At 45.7% G+C, this 23,551-nt stretch overlaps 1 protein-coding gene across 2 annotated transcripts in view; it reads right to left on the reverse strand.

Annotated features, from left to right (window-relative positions):
- The window catches only part of LOC134338227 (lysophospholipid acyltransferase 2-like), an 88,749-nt gene that overhangs the window by 4,393 nt on the left and 60,805 nt on the right, over positions 1 to 23,551 (reverse strand). For both annotated transcript variants that reach the window (XM_063033916.1, XM_063033915.1), the window contains exons 6-12: positions 16,969 to 17,023; positions 11,934 to 12,120; positions 6,661 to 6,853; positions 6,459 to 6,562; positions 6,210 to 6,274; positions 4,547 to 4,679; positions 2,761 to 2,912 (exon numbers count right to left, since the gene is read on the reverse strand). In XM_063033916.1, coding sequence (XP_062889986.1) covers positions 2,761 to 2,912; positions 4,547 to 4,679; positions 6,210 to 6,274; positions 6,459 to 6,562; positions 6,661 to 6,853; positions 11,934 to 12,120; positions 16,969 to 17,023 — 889 coding nt within the window. The remainder of the gene's footprint in view (positions 1 to 2,760; positions 2,913 to 4,546; positions 4,680 to 6,209; positions 6,275 to 6,458; positions 6,563 to 6,660; positions 6,854 to 11,933; positions 12,121 to 16,968; positions 17,024 to 23,551) is intronic.

The following is a 23,551-nucleotide window of genomic DNA, read 5'->3' on the forward strand; positions in this document are numbered from 1 at the left end:
CCAGAAGGAAAAACTAAATGTACTAAGAAATAAGATTGATTTCTTTGGTAACCTGGCTGATTAAGACAGACTGGCCAGATGGCAACCAACAGGCAGACCAGGGTTGGGTTAACCTCAGTCATTGTTGCAACAATTCAGTTGTGATTACAATTTCAAAGCGATCATGTGAAATCAAAATGGAGTACTCACAGTTTATGTTGCAAACATCGTGCACCCCCTCCCCTTTCAACATAGGAAAGGCTGTAGAAGCCACGAATGCATTTTCTGACTGTATTGTGTTTTGAGTTGTGCGTTTATTATGAGTAGTTAGTCACGTGGGTTACGGCGTGGCGGAAGCAAAGAGTTTACTTACATAAACTCCTGTCTTTAGTTCAGTTTAGTTTAGGCAGAGCAAGGGAGCGGGCTGGGGGAGATATATTTTGTTCAGTCCTTAAATACATTTAAGAACGCTTTGCTAATGTTTAAATATGCCAAAACTGTTTATTTTGTTATATCGCCAGTTTTAGTTTAATTAGTTTTTACCGTTCCAAGATTGTTCATTTTGCTGGTTTATTAGTAAAGGATTGAATGCACTTTCATCAACTTTACAGCTTTGTTATTGTGGGTAGCGCATTATACAGTGTCAACAACGACCACCCCTGCCCCCTCACCTGTGCTTAGTCTCTGAGCAGCTCTGGTTTGTGTGAAAGTGACTGCTACTAAGGAGACTGGAAGAACCAATGATGCAATACTTTCTGGTACAGTATACCAGTGATCACAGTTGGATGCACTCATTGCTAACTACGTAACTGGCTGCAAGTCACAGGATCTCAATATTGCAATCTGCTTTCCCTAGAGTTAAAGCGTAGTACAGTAGTGATACAGCCCATTCAGCCCATCGAGTCCAGTCCAACCAGAATGCCCACCCAGCTGGTCTTTCTTAATTTTTTGTTTTAGGCCCATATTCTTCCAAGTGAAACTTAAATACACCTGCCTTGAACATCTGGCAGATCATTCAATATACTCACCACCCTCTGGATGAAAATGTTGCCCCTTGGGTCCCTTTTAAATCATTCCCCTCTCACCCCAAACCTATAACCCTAATTTTGGACTCCCCTGCCATGGGGAAACAACTTACCTGATCTGAGCCTCTCATAATTTTAAAAATCTCTTTATGTTTGTCCTCATTGTCCTACATGCTAAGGAATAAACTCAGGCTCTCTAGTGCTAGCAACATCCACTTAAATCTTTTCTCAACTCGTTCCAGTATAACAACATCTTTCCTTCACTCAGGGATTAAAACTGTTCACAGTACACCTAGTCCTGCCTCAGCAGTGACTTACACAACTGCAATATAACATCCCAGCTGCTTTACTCAGTACCCTGATCGATGAAGGGCAGCCTGTTAAATGTCTTTTTCACCATCTACCTGTGTCGGTGTTTTTAATCAATTATGCACTCTGTATTACTAGGACCCTCTGTTTCACTACACTCCCTACAGTCCTACCATTTGTAGTACAAGTTCTCCACAGGATTCACTTGCCAAAGGGATTCCGCATGACATCTAAAACTTTGACAAACTTATCAATGTGTATTGGAGAGTGTATCGACTGGCTGTATCACGGCCTGATATGGAAACACCAATGCCCGTGAATGGAAAATCCTACCAAAGGTAGTGGATTTGGCTCAGTACGTGACAGGTAAAGTCCATCCAACTACATGAAACGCCGTCATAGGAAAGCAGCATCCATCAGAGATCCTAACCTCCCAGGCCATGCTCTTTTCTCACCGCTCTCATCTTGTAGAAGGTACAGGAACCTCAGGACTCACACCACTAAGTTCAAGAACAGTTACTACCCCTCAACCACCAGGCTCTTGAACAAAAGCAGATACTTGCCATCCATTGAGATGTTCCCACAACCAACCATCTCACTTCATGGACTCTATCTTGTTACTGATTACTATTTATTTATATTTGCATTTGCGTAGTTGATAGAAAGATCACCCTGGTTGAACTTTCACTGATCCTGTTATAGTTACTATTCTATAGATTTGCTGAGTGTGCCCACAAGAAAATAAATCTCAGGGTTGATAATAAAATTTACTTCGAACTTTGAGCATCACTTCACACTCATCTATATTGAAATCCATTTGTCACCCCTCAGCCTTTTTCCCTAACTGGTCAAGATACCTCCTATAACGTACAGTAACCTTCTTCCCTGTGAATGACATCTCCTAGTTTCATGTCTTCCACCACCCTCCGGATGAAAAGGTTTCCGCTCAGGTCCCGTTTAAGCAAAGTGAAAACTACAAGTGTGGAGTTCATTCGTTCATTATAAGATCTTAAGCCCATAAGATTTAGGAGCAGAATTAGGTCATTTGTCCCATCGAGTCTGTTCCACCATTTCACCATGGCTGATCCATTTTCCCTCTCAACCCCAATCTCCTGCCTTCCCCCGTATCCCTTTGCACCCTGACTAATCAAGAATCCATCAACCTCTGTGTTAAAAATACCAAATGAATTCCACAGATGCACCACTCTCTGGCTAAAGAAATTCCTCCTCACCTCTGTTCTAAAAGGACACCCCTCTATTCAGAGGCTGAGCCCTCCAGTCTTAGTCTCCCCGCCCCCCCCGCCATTGGAAACATTCTCTCCACATTCACTCTGTCAAAGCCTTTGAACATTATGTGTAGCGTCGTATGATGAGGGCGATCATGGTTTTTGTCCAAGTCTGGAGTAAATAATCACAAATTGCTTTAACCTGCATGGCATCTCCTTACCTGTAAAATTTGAGTGTCAGATCCATAAAAGGAAGGACGAAAGGTGCCACAGTGTAGCTCACCACGATCTGCGTGGTCATCCACGTCACCACGTCATAGAATGCTTTGCGTGCTGGTGAAGCTAAGAAATAAGGCCTCAAGTTGCTTCTGACCTACATAAAGGCAGACACAACCACAGAACCATTACACCAGAGCAGTGAGTGAGTTACAATACAAATGAGCTGCAAGCAGAATTTCAAAGTTCAAAGCAAATTTATGATCAAAGTACCTATCTGTTACCCTGAGATTCATTTTCTTGCACGCATTCACAAGAACCAGGCTACAACCAGAGGTCCTGGGTTAAGGGTGAAAGGTGAAAGGTTTAAGGGGACCGTGAGGGGGAACTTCTTCACTCAGAGGGTTGTGAGAGTGTGGAATGAGCTGGCAGCACGAGTGGTGCATGCGAGCTCGACTTCGGCATAGGTACATGGACAGTAGAGTATGGAGGGCTATGGTCCCAGTGCAGGTCGATGAGAGTAGGCAGTTTAAATGGTTCAGCATGGACTAGATGGGCTGAAGGGCCTATTTTTGTGCTGTACTTTTCTATGACTCTATGACCCTGTCCTCCTCTAACCTTGATTACTGGCTTGCCACGATTTCATTGTATGCTCCATCCCCTTTTCAACTACCAGACTCGAATTCCCTTAAGCTTCCCTTCTTCTCATTCTTTAAGCTGTTGCTTGGATACCTTATTGACTGAGATTTTGTCAACCAGACACTGGTCTTTTCTGGCCTGGTGTCAAAGTTTGTTTGATAACATGCCTCTGAAGCAGTGTAGACATTTTGCCAGATTGAAAACACTGTTTAACTGCAAGTTGACGTGACTTTTCTTTTGGACGCTTCTCGCTTGAATTCAAGAAATAATTGTACATTGGTTGTTTGTGTGTCTTTTTTTTCAGTCATTCTATTTTATTTCTTTGTTCTCCTGTGAAAGTCCGCAAGAAAATGAATCTCAGGGTGGGATATGATGACATATACACAAGGAATTTGATGATAAATTTACGTTGAAAAAAAATTGAGCTGCCTTGAGCTTGTGAAAGATTATATATGTACACACACACCCACACCCAAGGCTTTTGCACAATACTGTATTTGTTAACGTGGAGCGGAGAGTGAGTTTGTTAAATCTGGCGGGAGTAAATAATGTTGAGAATGGCGAGGGCAGAGTGCCATGGGAGGGGTGTGGGGCAGGGTGGCAGAGGAGTGCCAGGAGCAGCAGGTAGCGGACGTGCAGACATACCTAGCCGTGAGACACCAGGCAAGGTCATTTGATTCCAAACAACTGGTTGATTAATCATTTCAGAATGTCTCTCTGGTGCTTCCCACTGCTTCCCCTTTTCCCCACCATGATATCCCTCTCCCTGCCCCCTTCCCCCTCAGTCCACAATAGAGACCCACATCAGAATCAGGTTCATCATCACTGACATATATCATGAAATTTGTTCTTTTTTTGCGGCAGCAGTGCAATGCAATACATAAAATTACTACAGTACTGTGCAAAAGTCTTAGGCACCCTGGCTATGTATGTGTGCCTAAGACTTTTGGACAGTACTGTATGTGAATGCAAGTTGGGTGAGTTGGTGTCTTGCAAATGCTGGTGCCCTCCCTGGGCGTAGAAATTACACTATTCCCATGGTGTGAGATGGGGAGAGGGCTTCCAAGTTCATACATGGGGGCTCGCACATCACCAAAGCAGTTGGATCCCCAGAAATTTCAATGCAATTGCCCTCTTTCCAGAATCACTTACTGCTCTTGCCGCGAGTATCATGACCATGCCAGTCATGAAGGTGAAGTAGTAGCCAGGGTAAACTCCGTGCCACACCGCAGACAGAAGAAATGTCATCAATGTGCGATTGAAAGGACATCGGTCATAGCAAACTCTAACGGAAAGCAACAGGAACATTTAATAGCACTTCACCTCCGGTGAATATCAAATAGTCCCATCCATTGGATCACAAAGTCCGACAGCAGCAAGGGAGGCCAATGCACCCATCGTCATAGTACCTACTCTTTGAAAGGCTCTCAAGTCCGCAAGAAGTTGCGGAGAGTATAACCCGGCCCAACATAAAACTCCCACATAGAATTCTCCCCTCTGCCGACTCTGTGTATTTCCAACGGCCTCCGTAAAGTATAACCGAAGAGCCTTCGCAGCCCGATCATTGTGCAGGTGCTGCTGGAAATCCAGAGCAGGAGCTCAGCAGGTCAGGCAGCATCCATGGAGATGAATAAACTGTCGACGTTTCAGGCTGAGACCCTTCCTCGAGACTGGAAAGGAAGGGGGAAGATGCCAGAAGGAGACAACGGAGGGAGAGGAAGGAAGACAAGCTAGCTGATAGGTGAAGCCAAATAGGTGGTAAAGGGCTGGAGAAGGATAGGAGGGGAGAGTGGACCACAGGAGAAAGGGAAGAAGGAGAGGACCCAGGGGGAGATGATAGGCAGGGGAGAAGAGGGGAAGGGGGAAATAGAGGAAGAGGGAAATAGAGGAAGGGGGAAATAGAGAAAAGAGGGGAATAGACAAAGAAAGGAAGGGGGAATAGTGGAAGAGGGGAAGAAGGGGAATAGAGGAAGAGGAGAAGGGAGGAAGAGGGAAAGGGGAATAGAGGAAGAAGGGAACAGGACGAGGGAAAGAAAGGGAATGGAGGAAGAGGACAGGGGAGGAAGAGGACAGGGGAGGAAGAGGAGAAGGGAGGAAGAGGAGAAGGGAGGAAGAGGAGAAGGGGAATAGAGGAAGAGGGGAAGGGGAATAGAGGAAGGGGAAGGGGAATAGAGGAAGAGGGGAAGGGAATAGAGGAAGAGGGGAAGAGGGGAACAGGAAGGGGGAACGAGGGGAATAGAGGAAGAGGAGAAGGGAGGAAGAAGGGAAGGGGAATAGAGGAAGAAGGGAACAGGACGAGGGAAAGAAAGGGAATGGAGGAAGAGGGGAGGGAGAGGGGAGGAAGAGGAGAAGGGAGGAAGAGGGGTAGGGAGGAAGAGGAGTAGGGAGGAAGAGTAGGGAGGAAGAGGAGTAGGGAGGAAGAGGGGAAGGAAGAGGGGAAGGGAGGAAGAGGGGAATAGAGGAAGAGGGGAAGGGGAATAGAGGAAGAGGGGAAGGGGAATAGAGGAAGAGGGGAAGAGGGGAACAGGAAGGGGGAAAGAGGGGAATAGGGGAAGAGGAGAAGGGAGGAATTACTATGTGGTGTACCTCCCCTCTTTTCCCAAAACTGTAATATTTATTCTATGTGTTTGTTCAATTCTCTTTGTTGTGTTTCAATGGAATTTGCTTCCACTGACCTTTCATACAGAGTATTCCATATCGTTCTACTTGTCCTGTTAGGAAAGCTTATTTACCTAATGTCCACACCAAAGGACAATATACTCCTCAGACATGAGACAAAGCTGCCCAAGATAAGCTGAAGACCACAATTACTCACTCCTTTAGCCACAGAGCTGTCTGTATGTTCCAGTTGTCAATAAAGATCTTCATGCTTGTTGCAAACTGGAAAAGAAGTTGTGAGAAATTTCAGTCTACCCAGATTAGCAGTGGAGATTAAGTAGATCAAATGGTCTGTTTCAATGACCCTGTGGCAGAGGAACGTGTGTGTCCAGTCACACTTATAGACGGTCTGTGTGGACATCAGAGTGAGTACGATCAAGTTCACGTATAAAAGTTTAGCTCTTACTTCTACGTTAGCGATGTTGAGGTTGGAAACCCGGTTCCAGCGCGGTTTGCCACGGCTGTCGTATCCGTTGAATCCAAACCCAGCAGCATTATTGACGGCATCAGCTGTACAAAAAACACATCTTTTAAATGATATAATTTGTCCACTTTTGTGATTTCTGTATTCAGAAAATTAAATTTACATATGGCACTACTTCTCTTACCAATGGTCCAGGCAAAATAATACTTGGGTCTGCAGGCCAGGAGGGAAACGTACAGATACAGCAAACGCACAGGCATCGACCTTCTCCTGATAAAGTTGTCGTCATTGTTGTAGGTGACTGGAAATTCTTCCATCAGGGATAGGTGTATAAACACACACACAGTGCAAATCAGCATCTTCCACATCACAGCGTGCTGCAGGAAGAATGAGGTTACTGCCAAGAGCGCCAAACCCCTCGTGCGCCCGCGCATCAATCTTACCCCACTCACAAATCCAACTCTACACACTTATCATACACTACATTACGTACACCAGCTCATTAATGCAAATATCTAATCAGCCAATCATGTGGCAGCAACTCAATGCATTAAAGCACGCAGACATGGTCAAGAGGTTCAGTTGTTGTTCAGACCAAACATCAGAATGGGGAAGAGATATAATCTAAATGACTTTGACCGTGCAATGGTTATTAGCCAGACAGGGTGATTTGACTGCCTCAGAAAATGCTGATCTCCTGGGATTTTCACACAGACATTCTCTAGAGTTTATAGAGAACGGTGCGAAAAGGGAAAAAAACATCTAGTGAGCCGCAGTTCAGGGAGTGTCTGTGGGTAGAGAAACAGTTAATGTTGCCCAGTAGCTTAGTGGTTAGCATAATGCTTTACAGCACCAGAAATCAGGGTTCAAATCCTGCAGCGGTAAGGAGTTTGCCCACTCTCCCTGTGATTGTGTGGGCTTCCTCCCACATTCTGAGGTATAAGGTTAGGGTTAATAAATTGTGGACATGCTCGGTTGGTGAGAAAAGCTTGGCAACGCACGTGGACTGCCCCCGCCCCGCACATCCTCAGAGTGTGTCGGTCGTTGATGCAAACAACACATGTATGTTTCGAGGTACATGTAACAAATAAAGCTCTTGTTTAACATTTCATGTCGAAGATCCTTCATCACTTCTCAGACCTGAAATATTGATCTCCTCTTTTCCACGAATAGAATCATACAACAAAGAAACAGGCCATTCTGCCCATGCAATCAATACTAGCCACCAAGCATCCAACTGCTGATTGACCTGCTCTCTATAGTTTCTGTTCTATGGTGTAAAGGTCTACAACTCTCTGGTTGGTTCCTCATTATTGAGTCACGTCCCTAATTCTAGACTCTGTAAGGGGGGACTGATTCCAAACAGATTCTAACACACCCCAGTGACACTGACTTACGTTCCACTTCATGTCAGTGATTGCAGTCTTCCTTTGCTCCCCTTCCTGTCTAATGAGTCATCCTGGAGACCAGGGGTTCCCCCCGCCCCTTATGTAATGTTATTGTTCCACGGCACAGAAAAAGTTGAAAATGTCTGCTATAGACAGCACCTCCCTCAATTCCTTACCTCAAAGAAAAAAAGCAACTGGGTGAAAATGATACTGAAGAAGGGACAACCAGCACTCAAAGGGAGTGTAGTTAAATGTAAACAAGTATAAAGTCGGTGATACAGCTCTTTAAAAGGCCATTCAGCCCAACCAGTCCATGCTAACCAGGATTCCCATTTAACATAGTCCTATTTGCCCACGTTTGGCCCATATCTCTCCAGAACAGAGGTTCCCAAGGTTTTTTATGCCATGGACTCTCACCATACCTGAGGGGTCCATAGGGTGGAAACCCCCGCTTTAATCCTTTCCTATCCTGTACCCATGCAAGTACCTTTTTAAAGTTATTCATGCACCTGCCTCCACCTCCTCGCCTGGCAGCTCACTCCATATGCTGACCACCCTCTGGGTGAATCAGTTGGCCCATCTTCACTCTCTCACATTAATTCCAATGCCCTCAAGTTTTTCACTCTCCAGCCCTGAGGAAAATACTGTGAGCACTCAGCCCTGCTAATCTCCCTCAACACTGTTGCCTCTATAGCTGCGCGTGTGCACGGTTGCGCAGTAACTGAAACGCTCCTGCGCACGTAGCCTTTGTTGCCATGTAGCTTGAGCTTTCTTTTTTATTATGTACATATAATTTTGAAATTTATGTTCATACAGTCGTAAAATAGCATGTGATTTTTCAATTTTCATTCTAAATATTCATAATATGCATATTACAAAAAATACATTTAAAGTGCTGTGCAGATTTCAAACTATGTAAAAATTTCCTGCTGAAAGCAATGGTTGGTCCACACAGCTGAAAAAATAAATAGAGGGACTTGCCTCTCGATCTTATACAGTACACCTTGGTAAGATCACCCTTCCTTCTCTAATAAAAAGAGCCCCAGCCCATCCCCATAATTCAGTCTCTCAAGTTCATTATGGTCATTAGGAATTAGTTTAGGAGAATCCTGGAAATGGAAGAAACGCTACCTGTTAAATTCTAAATCTAAACTGTTAGGTGTTCCCCATCTCCCAGGACATGCCCTCTTCTCAAGGAGGTGGTACAGGAGCCTGAAGGTACACATTCAACAATTCAGGAACAGCTTCTTCCCCTCTGCCATCCGATTTCTGAATGGACAACAAAGTTCATGATGTATGCCAGTACAGTAATATTAAACCTAATTCTGAATCTGTCTGCTGTCATGCCGTGTTACAGGGGTGCAGTGAACCAAGGGAGCCACAAGGTGGCGGGCTCTACACAGTAATGGGCTCCAACCTCACTTGAATGTGTCTGAACTACTCTCTGGGCTCGAACACAGTGATTGATGTACCCCACAAGCAATGGAGATACAATTGGAGCAATGGACAACAGAGGTTGAAGGTGAGAGAGAAATGATTTAATAGGAACCTGAGCGGCAACTGTTGCACCCAGCAGGCGGTGAGTATATCAAATGAGCTGTCAAAGGAGATAGCGAAGACAGGTGCATTAACAAAAATCAACTCCGTTGCTTCAGAATCAGGTTTAATATCACCAGCATATGTTGTGAAATTTGCTGTCTTTGCAGCAGCAGTACAATGCAATACATAATAGAGATAATCCGTGAATTACAGTATATAAAGTTAAATTAAATTAGTAGGGCAAAAAAAATTAAAAAGTAGTGAGGTAGTGTTCATGGGTTCAATGTCCATTCAGAAATGAGATGACAGAGGGGAAGAAGCTGTTCCTGAATCACTGAGTGTCTGCCTTCAGGCTCCTGTACCTCCGCTCTGATGGTAGCAATGAGAAGAGGGCATGTCCTGGGTGAGGGGGTCCTTAATGATGGATGCCACCTTTTTGAGGCATCGCTCCTTGAAGGTGTCCTGGATATTACCAAGGCTAGTGTCCATGATAGAGCCGACTCTATGCAGCTTATTTTGATCCTATGCAGTAGTCCTGCCCTCCCCCCACCATACCAGACAGTGATACAGCCAGTTCGAATGCTCTCCACTGTACATCTGTAGAAATTTGCAAGTGTTTTTGGTCACATACCAGATCTGCTCAAACTCCTAATGAAATATAGCCACCATCATGCTTTCTTTGTCATCCAGAGATGTTGACATCCAGAAACTCATTTTACACTTCTAATTCCTCTATCAGGACTGCAGTGCGTTCCCTCGTCTTACCCCTTTCTAAAGTCCACAATTAGTTCTTTGGTGTTACTGAAGATGAGTACAAGGTTTTGGTGGTCTATTGCTGTAATTAAACTATTTGTGTCGAAATCTCTTCTTTTGATCCACCTCCTCTTGCTACCCCAGCTGTGAGTTAGAGCAGGGTAGGCTCTCTGACTCAGGGTGGGTCGCGGGATGTTAACAAATGGAGCACTGAGTGAATGCCAGCCCATTGAGGTGGCAGCTTATAACTGATGAACCACTTGGTTGAAGGGGCTGGCTGAAAGGCGGCTTGAATCACTGAGGAATCCCAAGTCAAACCAGTGTGTGCTCCTACTGTTGGATCAGCAAATCCAGTGATTGAATTAAAATGCACAAGTCCAGATGTTGCAAATCTCAAATTAAAACAGAATGCTGAAAATATTCAGGCCAGGCAACATCTGTTGCTGTTTGTTTGTGAACTCTGTCGCTACTGGACCTCCCAAGTATTTCTAGTATTTATATAAGCTTTGTTGCCCCAGATCATCCTGTCTACTTAATCACTCCACTATTACTTTAAAACTGACAGTATCAGAGGATTCAGTTATCTCTTTGTTATTTTTGTAGGATCTTGCTGTGCCTGTACCAGTTATCACATTTCCCAGAATAAAATGCAAACTCCACGCGGCCAAGTTACTTCACTGTCAGCACTAACAGTGAAAAACAGGGTCTGTTCTCTCCTTCTAAATGAAGAAGAGTTATTGTGGAAGGATTTGATGACTGAGAAAGAACAGGGGAAAATCAGCAAACTTTGCTGAGAATCTATGTACCAGTTCTCTGTAACAGAGCCCACACATCTTTGAGTGCAAAAGAAGAATACGCAGCTGCCCAGTCAGCATCTGCGGAGGGAAATGGACATTTGACATTTTCGGTAAAGACTCGAAATAAACTAAAATGTGGCACTGAGCCTCACCAGGAGACACTGGTGATAGAAAGAACAGAAAAAGCAGGCTTCTAGTGGAGTGACTTAGAAAAGACAGAGTGGAAGAAGTGAAGTGGTTTAGGGAAGGAACTGCAGATCTTAAGGCCAAGCGAACTGAAGGCAAAGCCATCAGCTGTGCTGGCCGTGATGATTGATCATACAGAAAAAGACAGAACTCAGTAAAGTCCAAGCAAACGTGAAATTCACACATTTGGGATGGGTATCCTTAGATATAGAGTCATTACAAAGTACAGCACAGAAACAGGCCCTTTGGCCCATCTAGTCCATGTCAAAGCATTTAAAATGTCTATTCCCAGCTGGAAAAATATGACAATTCCAAATAAACACATCTAAGATAAATAAGGACTACTGAAGTTAGAAAGCTTCTTATTCCATACATAGTGTGTAATTTAGTCACCTGGAAAACTTTTGACTATACTTTCCAAACCTCAAAGCATCTTCAGCACTAGATCAAAGCATCTTGTTCCTTCACCAAGTTTTTGCTTTTCCCAACTACCATGGCTGGACAGAGGTGTGTGCGTGTGTGTTAATGAATTCATACTGGACATAATCCTCAAAGTCACATCCTATAATCTACTACAACATCAAACACATCAACATCTCTACACTAGCGAAACAAAAAGTTCCCAAATTAACTACAAAATATAAAACCACGTAAATTACTTAGTGTTTTATTTTTTAAAGCTGTGTTATGAAGATTAAATTTTAATTCCAGAGCTCTGATACCTCTGACCAAGAAATCTGTGATTTCCTTTCTTTTAATTTAAACATTAAACAAAAGCCAGTTCATTAGCTTACCAGAGATGAAGGTTCATTATGGGGGCCCATTTTTATCTCCTTCCCATTAGCAAGGTGGGTCTCCCCAACCTCAAAGTTCCTGCCCTCGATGAAGGTGATGTAATCATTGAAAGAGCTCAGAGGTCCTGCCAGGATGCCCATGAAGTTGAGGTTGTAGCTGACGTACTCAAGTAGACTCGGTATCCGTCTGTAAAGCCCAGTAAGAGTGTCTTACTCCAGAGAAAAATTACAGTGAGAGAAATGCTCAGTGAGGCGCCGGAGTATAACAGTTAGCGTAATGCTTCACAGTGCCAGCTGTAAGATCAGGGTTCGATTCTCGCTGCACTCTGCAAGGAGTTTGTACGTTCTCCCCGTGACTGCGTGGGTTTCCTTCTGGTACTCCGGTGCCCTCCCACATTTCGAAAACATGCGAGCTAGGGTTAGTAAGTTGTGGGCATGCTATGTTGGCATTGGAAGTGTGGAGATTCAGCACATCAGCTGCAAACAAAGTATTTCACTGTATGTTTTGAGGTACGACAATACATCTAATCTTTTAAAATCTTTAGTTAAGTCATAGCAAAACTGCAGCACAGAAACAGGCCCCTCAGCCCATCTAGTCTGTGCCAAACCATATATCTGCCTACTCCCATTGACCTTGCACCCACACCATAGCACTCCATACCCCGGCCATCCATGTATCTATCCAGAACCTCTTAGATGCTGAAATCAAAACTGCATGCACCACTTGGCCTGGCAGCTCATTCCACACTCTCACCACCCTCTGAGTGAAGAAGATCCCCCTCATGTTCACCTTAAACCTTTCAGCTTTCACCCATGGCCTCCAGTTGTAGTCCAACACAACCTCAGTGGAAAACGTCGGGTTGCCCTTACCCTACAGTAAGTGCTGCATGCTGCATCAGTGTGCTTTAAGGGAAGATCTTTACATTTGATTATGAAGACGACCCACATGAAGGCATGCAGCACTAACAAAGATTTCACTTTAAATCAAATCCCCCTCGTTATGTCTGCTCTTCCTTTATGGGCTTGAATAACAGGGTTTTACGTACCCACTTTTCTCACATGGGATTCTCACTCAGGTCAACACAGAGCGCTTCACAAGGCAGTTCATAAATACCTCACCTTCCCAAACAAAATCAGCTTCAATATCACTGGCCTAGGTCGTGAAATTTGTTTTGTGGCAGCAGTTCGTTACAATACAAAATAATTAAAACTAATTAATGTAAAATATATATATTTATTTTAATAAGTAGTGGAAAAGGAGAGGATTAAGTAAAAGTGTGGTAGTGTTCATGGGTTCATTGTCCATTCAGAAATCTGATGGTGGAGGGGAAGAAACTGTTTCTGACACATTGAGTGTGCGTCTCAACACTCAATGTTCTCTGTGACTGAAGTCAATGCCAGCAGTCAGCAGTGACAAACTAATTGTTCATTTTTTATGCAAGGAGTTTGATTATAGAATAACAAAGCACAACAAGATCTTTTACCCCAGAGTTACTACTAATTCCAATACGAATTTCTGAAGGTTCTGCAAAATGTTCCTCCTCAGGACGCATCTTTTAAAAGTTACGACTGGATCTTTCTGCACCCACCTAGCTAGGAATCTTAACAACCTCATTGTGTTCAACAAACTTTTATCTCATCTCTGGATCTTTAACAAAGTACTCTAAAATCTATGCAATTTGGTTACTAGCCCTCCTGCTGCTGAAAAGTTAGAGTACCGTATGTATTCTCCTCATAATTCTAAACACATCGGTATCTGGTATCTGGTCCAGGAAAAACAACACGAGCTCCTCCGACCTCAGATGACATCAAAACCCTTCTCTATGATCATTCCATTCTTCAACATCACCCTGGAATTCATCGTGTGACTTCCCAAGTCCACACTGGTGGAGCTACACAAAGGCAGTGCATTTGTCAATGGAGCCATTGTGACCTGCAGTTGCAATGTGTGGCAAGCTTGCTACGTCATCTAAAATACATTATCCACTTAACATACATCAAAGTTGCTGGTGAACGCAGCAGGCCAAGCAGCATCTATAGGAAGAGGCACAGTCGACGTTTCAGGCCGAGACCCTTCGTCAGGACTAACTGAAGGAAGAGTGAGTAAGGGATTTGAAAGTGGGAGGGGGAGGGGGAGATCCAAAATGATAGGAGAAGACAGGAGGGGGAGGGATAGAGCCAAGAGCTGGACAGGTGATTGGCAAAAGGGGATACGAGAGGATCATGGGACAGGAGGTCCGGGAAGAAAGACAAGGGGGGGGGGTGATTTTGAATATACCTCTTGCCCATCCTCTGGGTCACCCCCCCCCCCTGTCTTTCTTCCCGGACCTCCTGTCCCATGATCCTCTCGTATCCCCTTTTGCCAATCACCTGTCCAGCTCTTGGCTCTATCCCTTCCCCTCCTGTCTTCTCCTATCATTTTGGATCTCCCCCTCCCCCTCCCACTTTCAAATCCCTTACTCACTCTTCCTTCAGTTAGTCCTGACGAAGGGTCTCGGCCTGAAACGTCGACTGCGCCTCTTCCTATAGATGCTGCTTGGCCTGCTGCATTCACCAGCAACTTTGATGTATGTTGCTTGAATTTCCAGCATCTGCAGAATTCCTGTTGTTTACATTATCCACTTGTAGTTTGTAGCCTTGTTGATCCACTGCTCCACTTTACTAAATATGTGAACTTTGCAACATTACCACAGTCACTATATAATGTCTGCAAACTATTTTGGAATGTCTTGGTCTTGTGAAAGGCATTCTATGCTTACATTATTTCAAAAGATTTTGAATAAGCTGAAAATGCGGGTATAACAGTAGAGAGGGATTAAACTGAACGGGGTTTTCTGATGCAGTGAGAGATGCACATACCGTCCAATCTGAACTCATACAAAAGAATGCTTATGTAGGCAAAGTTTCAAGAAGTCAAGCAAGGAGTTAAAATCTTCAGGAAATGATGGCGGCAGCAGGATAGGTAAAGGAATAAATAGAAAAAAATTGATCATAAAAATGGAGATTTAACAGGAGAGGAAGTGGAGTATCAGAAAATAACACCATAAGATATAGGAGCAGAATTGGGCCATTTGGCCCATCGAGTCTGCCCTGCCATTTCATCATGGCTAATCCATTTTCCGTCTCAGCCCCAATCTCCTGTGATTAGGCTGGGATTAAATTGGAGGTTGCTAGGCAGTGTAGCTGAAAGGGCCGGAAGGGTCTGTTCCGTGTTGTATCCCAATAAATAAATAAATTGATGTTTTACAACATATTTTTAAGTTACAGGCTCCATTTCAGTGTTACAATGCAGCTCTGTCAATCTCACAGTTGAACTTCTCTTTATGTGATATTCACAATGAGAATCGAAAGTGATCAGCAATCCTGTTTGAATACAGATCAATTACATGGGTTAATATCTGGGCTGAGATCTCTCTGTTCCCCCAGTCTGCCAATTTAACAATTCCCAAACTTAACCCTCCACTTCTCAGCGCTGTACGTCATCATGCCCTCAGTACTAATCAACAAGCTCCAAAACCTGGGCCTCTGTACCTCCCTCTGCAAATGGATCCTCGATTTCCTTAGCAGGAGACCACAGCAAGAGCAGATCGCAAACGACATCTCCTCCTCGCTGACGTACCTCAGGGATGTGTGCTCTTCTCTCTTTACACCCAGACTGTGCGGCTAGGTGCAGTGCACAGCATCTATAAACTTGCTGATGACACAACGAAGTTCGGCAGAGTTTCACATGGTGATGAGGCGGCGTGCAGCAGCAAGATAGCTCAGCGGTATCGAAATAACCGTGCACAACATCAGTAAGACCAAGGAATTGATGGAGGAGGGGGAAGTTGAGGGAACACATACCAGTCCTCTTTGAGGGATCAGTGGTGGAAAGAGTGAGCAGTTTTAAGTTCCTGAGTATCAACACCTCTGAAGGACCTATCCTGGGCCCAACATATTAATAAAATTGGGAAAAAGACATGACGACAGCTATATTGTGTTGGGAATTTGGGAAGAATTAATGTGTCAGCAGGGACTCTCTTGGGTTTCTACAGATGTACCATGGAGAATAACTAACTGGTTGCATCACAGACTGGTACGGGACGGGCGGGGGGGGTGGTGGCGGGGGGGGGGTCACCGCGCGGGGTCGAGGGAAGCTGTAAGCTCAGCCAGTTCCGTCGTGGGCGCGAGCCTCCCCAGCGTCCAGGGCATCTGCAAAAGGTGATGCCTCAGGAGGTGGGGGAAGGGGGCTCCCCATCTCCCAAGACATGGCACCGTCCCATCAGAGAGGAGGCACAGGGATCTGAAAACACACCATCCAAAGTTTTAGCAACAACTTCATCCGATTTCTGAATGGACAATGAGCACTACCTCACTATTTTTATTGCTGTTTTTGCACTACTCATTATATATATACTTGTATCTTACTGTAATTTACAGGTTTTCCAATTCTGTATTGCAATCTGCTGCTGTTGCAAAACAACACATCTCATGACACGTCAGTGATATTAAACCTGATCCATTACACTACCGACGGCTGAGTCTTCAACTGCCAACATCCTAAATTGTGGAATTTCCTTCATAAAGTGTCTTGCGTTCCAAACTGCTCCAAAATCCCAGCCTTTTAACCAAAGAGAAATTCTTTGGTTGAAATTCTTGCATAGCTGTGTTGGTTTGCGGTAATAATTCTTCAGTAGAATGCTTTGGATGTTTTACTCGGTTAAATCATTTGGGGTATTTAAATTTTTGAAAGACCGGGGAACTGGTAGATCTGGAAAGCTGACACAGAAGAGCAGACATGGCTGGACAGGCTAAGTAGACAAATGGACTACTGCTGTTTTCTTGCAGGATATTGTGTTAGTAATTTAACTATAATAACACATTGAAAAACATCAAGAATGAACCCTACCAGGTCCAATTTGTCTGACGTTTATTTTGTTGAAAGGTTTAAACTCTTTGGATTGACAGCTCATAAAAGGGGTTATACACAAACAGTAATCAATCTTGCGTGCAAAATCTCATGCTGTATTCTCCTGAACGCATGTTCTGAACTCACCTCACTGCTAAGCGTTTCTGAGATACATTCAGTTCTTCCTCATTTCGGGCCAGACCTAAGAGAAATTAAGACAAACTGGTTTTGCAATGTTTAAACACAATAAATAGTTGCATTGTGTCATCTGGAAGCGATAGTGGAAATGGAAAAACATCATCAGTTCGAGATCACAGGCCAAAACAAGTCAGACTACTTGGTCTCCAACTCACACACAGTAATCCAGTCACAGAGTTCCCCCAGCTGTTAAACACCAATTGTTCAGGCAGGATAGCTATAAAACTATCCAGGTTAAGACAAACTGGTTTTGACAAACGTGCAAGTGGTTGTACCAATGTTGCATGCTAGATTCATGTATTAGTCTTACAAGGTGGGCCCATTTTTGTTCTGTAAATCATGTATTAAATCTCTCTTTAATGTGTGTTTTAATTGCATAGTCATTCCATCCTGTTAAAAACCAACCATCAAGGATTAGTCGACAGCCAATACCGTAGCGGTTAGTGCAACAGTTCACAGCGCCGGCTGTAAGATTGGGGTTCAACTCCCACCGCTGTCTGTAAGGAGTCTCTACGTTCCGACCGCGACCGTCCGTGAGGAGTCTGTACGTTCCGACCGCGACTGTCTGTGAGGAGTCTGTACGTTCCGACCGCCCGTACGGAGTCTGTACGTTCCGACCGCGACCGTCCGTACGGCGTCTGTACGTTCCGCCCGCGACCGTCCGTACAGAGTCTGTACTTTCCGACCGCGACCGTCCGTGAGGAGTCTGTACGTTCCGACCGCGACCGCCCGTACGGAGTCTGTACGTTCCGACCGCGACCGCCCATACGGCGTCTGTATGTTCCACCCGCGACCGTCCGTGAGGAGTCTGTACGTTCCAACCGCGACCATCCGTGAGGAGTCTGTATGTTCTGACCGCGACCGTCCGTACGGCGTCTGTACGTTCTGCCCGTGACCAACTGTAAGGAGTTTGTACGTTCTGCCCGTGACCGTGTGGATTTCCTGCGGGTGCTCCAGTTTCCTCCCACAGTCCAAAGCCGCACAGGTTAGGGTTGATGAGTTCTGTGAATGCTGTGTTGGCGTGACCCCGGGCTGGGAACCCAACTTCTTATGGTGCTACTCTGACGTCATTTATATGTGTGATGATAGCACAAACCTTACTGGGCCACACTGTGATCTTTATAACTGAGTTTCCACTGCCTATCACATTTCATGCTGTTTTGTCTGGTACATAACAATGGGCAGAGGTATATTGCGGGACTGCAGCAGAGTGATGAATTCAAGGATTCGATCTACACTTGGGATCCCAAGAGTGCAATGGGAAGGTTGGGGGTAGTCATACCTACAAAGACCGATACATTTGGAGATATAGCACGAAACAGGTCCTTCTGGCCCAGCAACCCACCTATTAAACCCTACCCCAATCACAGGCAGAAGCTGAAACAAGAGGTGGCCACAGTTAAAACCGTCCACTGTTGGTCCGACCAATCGGCCTCCATGCTGCAGGACTGCTTCGATGACGTCGACTGGAATGTGTTCCATGAGGAGGATGTCTCCAAGTTCACGGATGGAGTCACGTGCTTCATCCGGAACTGCATCGACGATGCTGTCCCCCAGAAGTCGGTCAGGGTCTTCCCGAACCAGAAATCCTGGATCAATAGTTCCGTGTGAGCAGCACTTACTGCGCGACATCGAGCTTACATCGCTGGAGATCAACTAGAGCTGAAGAAAAGCAGCTACAATCTGCGCAAAGCTATCAAGGCTGCGAAACAACAATGTAGGGAGAAGATTGAGTAAAGATTCACAACGAATAGCACACGTCACTTGTGGCGAGGGCTGCAACCATTACAGACTTCAAAACCAAACATTGTGGTGTCACCAACATCGCGGCCTCTCTCCCAGATGAGCTCAAACGCTCAGTTCGATGTCACTAACTCTGAGCTTCTGAGGAAAGCCACCGCTACAGCCTGTAACCCGGTCATCCCTGAGGCTGAGGTACACAGTGTTTCCAACGAATGAACAGTCGCAAGGCTGCGGGACCAGACAGCATCCCAGGGCGAGTACTGAAGGTGTGCACAGCACAACTGGCAGGGGTGCTTACAGACATTTATAATCTCTCCCTCTCCCAGTGTAGAGTGCCCTCCTGCTTCAAAACATCCACCATTGCCCCTGAAACAAAAAAGATCAAGGTAACATGCCTGACTGACTGGCGTCCTGTCACACTCATCTCAATAATAAGCAAATGCTTTGAGAGGCTGGTCAAGGATTACACCTGCAGCTTGCTACCACCCAGACTAGACCCTCTACAATTCCCCTACTGACACAACCGATCGACAGACTAGGCAATAGCCACTGCTCTACATACCATCCTTACACATCTGGAGAAGAGGGATGCTTATGTGTGAATGCTGTTCTTGGACTGCAGTTCAGCATTCAACACCATATTTCCATCCAGGCTCGACAAGAAGCTCAGAGACCTCGGCCTTGACCCTGCCTTGTGCAGCTGGATCCTGGACTTCCTGTCAGATCGCCAGCAGGTTGTAAGAGTGGGCTCCCTCACCTCTGACCCTCTGACTCTCAACACAGCAGCCCCTCAGGGCTGCGTACTGAGTCCCCTCCTTTACTCCCTGTATACCCATGACTGTATCGCCACCCACAGCTCTAATCTGCTAATTAAATTTGCCGACGACACTACATTGATTGGGCTTATCTCAAACAATAACGAGGTGGCCTACAGAGAAGAAGTCATCACCCTGACACAGTGGTGTCAAGAAAACAACCTCTCCCTCAATGTCGCAAAAACAAAGGAGCTGGTTGTGGATTACAGGAGGAATGGAGATGGGCTAACCCCTATTGACATCAATGGATCTGGGGTTGAGAGGGTAAACAGCTTCAAGTTCCTCGGCATCCACATCACCGAGGACCTCACGTGGTCTGTACACACCAGCTGTGTGGTGAAAAAGCACAGGTGCCTCTTTCACTTCAGACGGTTGAGGAAGTTTGGTATGGGCCCCCAGATCCTAAGAACTTTCACAGGGGCACAATTGAGAGCATCCTGACTGGCTGCATCACTGCCTAGTTTGGGAACTGTGCCTCCCTTAACCACAGGACTCTGCAGAGAGTGGTAAACACAAAATAATCTGCGGGTGCTGTTGTCAAAGGAACACTCACAATGCGCTGGAGGAACTCAGCAGGTCAGTCAGCACCAGTTGAAAAGATTAGTCGACGTTTCGGGCGGAAACCCTTCGTCAGGACTGAAGGAAGAACTTTGGGGAGGGTTTGAAGAATGCTGGTGGTTGAAAAAAACAGTAATTTGAAAGACAAAGGGGTGGGGGAGGGGAAGCAGGGAGGTGATTGGCAGGAGAACAATGCGAAGTAGTAGACGGAGGCGGAACTATGAGGGAGGTGATGTGAAATAGGGATAGAGGAAGGGAGGGGGAGGGAATTAAATTCCGTATTCCCATTCAGATATGTCCATACATGGCCTCCTCTACTGCCATGATGAGGCTAAACTCAGGTTGGAGGAGCAACACTTCATATACCGTCTAGGTAGTCTCTAGCCCCTTGGCATGAACATAGAATTCTCCAACTTCCGGTAATTCCCTCCCCCTCCCTACCTCTATCCCTATTTCACATCACCTCCCTCATAGTTCCACCTCCTTCTACTGCTGTGCATTGTTCTCCTGCCAATCACCTCCCTGCTTCCCCTCCCCCACCCCTTTGTCTTTCAAATTACTGTTTTTTTCAACCACCAGCATTCTTCAAACCCTCCCCAAAGTTCTTCCTTCAGTCCTGACGAAGGGTTTCCGCCCGAAACGTCGACTAATCTTTTCAACTGATGCTGACTGACCTGCTGAGTTCCTCCAGCACATTGTGAGTGTTGCAGAGAGTGGTGCGGACAGCCCAGCGCATCTCCAGTTGTGAATTTCCCATAATTCAGGACATTTATAAGGACAGTGTAAAAAGGGCCCATAGGATGATTGGGGACCCGAGTCATCCCAACCACAATCTATTCCAGCTGCTACCATCCGGGAAGCGATATCACAGCATAAAAGCCAGGACCAACAGGCTCCGGGACAGCTTCTTCCACCAGGCCATCAGGCTGATGAACTCTGAGTGTACTCTATATTACATTAATTGTTCTATTTATTATAAATTACTATGATTGCACATGGCACATTTAAATGAAGACGTAACATAAAGATTTTTTACTCCTCATGTATGTGAAGGATGTAAGAAATAACGTCAATTCAATTCAAATTCAGTAACTGATTAACATCCCAATTGGTACGTCTTTGGACTGTGAAAGCACGCAGAGGAAACCCACACGGTTCATGGGGAGAACGTACGAACTCCTTACAGGCAGTGCCAGAATCGAACGATGAGCTCCGAACGCCCCAGCTGTATTGGTGCTGTGATAACCATGGGCACGTAGCGATCAGCTGGAGGTGTTCTTGGGCTTCCTCTCACAGTCCAAGGACGTACAGGGTGGGTTAATTGGTCATTGTAACTTGTCCTGAGATTAGGCTCGGGTTAAATTCAGGGTTGTCAGGGGTTGTCAGAGGGCCGGAAGGGCCTAATCCACACTGTACCGCTAAATAAATAACCGCTACTCTATCGCGGTGCTCTTCACACCCTCATACCCACAGCCGACAGCTGGGGCAACTTCGCACCCTCACTTCCACCACACTGCTGCCAAGAGGTCTTGCTTAAGCTGTGACCCTTTTTCGGTGCATCCTTGTAAATACACAGTAGCTGTGCTGAATGCAGGGAGTTGGCATTGGGAACCACGTTGTGGTTATCACCACAATCCAGGTGCACACTGTCCGGACAATTTGGACAGTTCCAGATGATAACCATCAGGCCAAGGCTTCAGAGTTTGCTGGCACAGTTTCTCTGGCTAAACCTCAATCATAATGGAAAGCTCACCATCAGCACAATCCCCACTCACGTTGCCCTGACTCACAGGAGACCCGGACTGCACGGGGATCACTTCAGTTAAATGGCTACTGACGAAGTATTGTATTGTTGCAGACACACAACTTCCTCTGGACATTGTTCACACTGACTTCTGATCCCTCAGTGCACTTTAAAACAACTGGCCCACCCAACTTCACCTTTCAGCCCTGTAAAACAACCTACCCAACTAGTCTCACATCTCGACGTTGTGAAACCAACTCCACCCAGTTTCAGAAAGGCAACGTGCTCATCTTTGCACTTCAGAGCAAATTTCCCGGTGACCAAACATTTTAACTCCCATTCCCGTTCTGACATGTTGGTCCACGTCTCCAATGCCACGATGAGGCCACCCTCAGGGTGGAGGAGCAACAATTTATATTTTGTGTGGGTAGCCTCCAACCTGATGGCAGGAATATTGATTTCTCCTTCTGGTAATGCAATTTTCCCTCCCCCTCCCCTCTTTTATTCTCCACTCTGTTCTCCTACCGCTCCTCATCTGCTTATCACCTCCCGTGTCCACTTCTTCTCTTCTTCTCCCCTCCTGTCAGATTCCTTCATCTCCAGCCCTTTACCTTTCCCACCCACCTGGCTTCACCTATCACCTTCTAGCTACCCTCCTTCCCCTCCACCCTCCCTTTTTATTCTGGCGTCTTCCCCATTCCTTCTCAGTCCTGATTAAGGGTCTCGGCACAAAACGTTGACTGTTTGTTCCTTTCCATAGATACTGCCTGACCTGCTGAGTTCCGCCAGCACTCTGTGGGTGTTGCTCTGGATTTCCAGCATCTGCAGAATTTCTGGTGTCAGCGTAGTTTTGATTTATGAAGTTGTCCTCCATTTCGTCTGGGATCTCGTGCATTTGTTTATGCTGCTCTTACCACACAAAGTCACTGTCACTTTCCCAGCCACAGTTTCAGTGCTGCCCTTGGGTGCAGATCAGACCACGTCGCAGTCTGCTGCTCGCTGCTCCAATAGGCAGGTCACTGACACCCTCTACACCACAAGACCAGACAGCCATCTACCTCCTTGCAGCGCACTGTAGCAAGTAGATAGAACAGATTCTGATTTATTTATCACAATTATACAGTGAAATACATTGTTTGTGCTAGCAGTAAACACATCTCAGGACTGTATACTGCATACATACTTTGATAATACATACACTTTGAATCTCTGAACATTGGGACGTGCCGGGTTAGCCTGCAAGGGTTGTCACACACATTCCAGTGCTAACATTGCACACCCACAGTGCTTAGCAGAACAACACAGAACAGCAAAAAATAAAAGCCCCATTCCTCCCTCCCTCCCACCCACCCTCACATGGATTTGCCAGGCCTCTGCCATTGGGCATGACCTCTGATTGAACTTTGGGCTCTGATCTTCAGTATCAACCCTCGTACTAGCCGATGATGGGACCTCAAACTCCAGCCTCGAAATCTGGGCGCACAGACTGACCGGCTGTCATGCCTCCTGCTCAGATGGCCTTTGAGGGCGGAAGGGAGCCCTAGACTGTGGATGTCCCTGGACAGGCAGTTGTTGCTGTTGCAAGCTTCCCCAAACTGCAATCACTCCTGCACTTCATCCATGTGGCCACAACAGTTCCAACTCTTAACATACAGGTAGTTCTTCATCAGGA

This window comes from Mobula hypostoma, chromosome 26 (assembly GCF_963921235.1).
Source record: "Mobula hypostoma chromosome 26, sMobHyp1.1, whole genome shotgun sequence".
Taxonomy (NCBI): Eukaryota; Metazoa; Chordata; class Chondrichthyes; order Myliobatiformes; family Myliobatidae; genus Mobula; species Mobula hypostoma.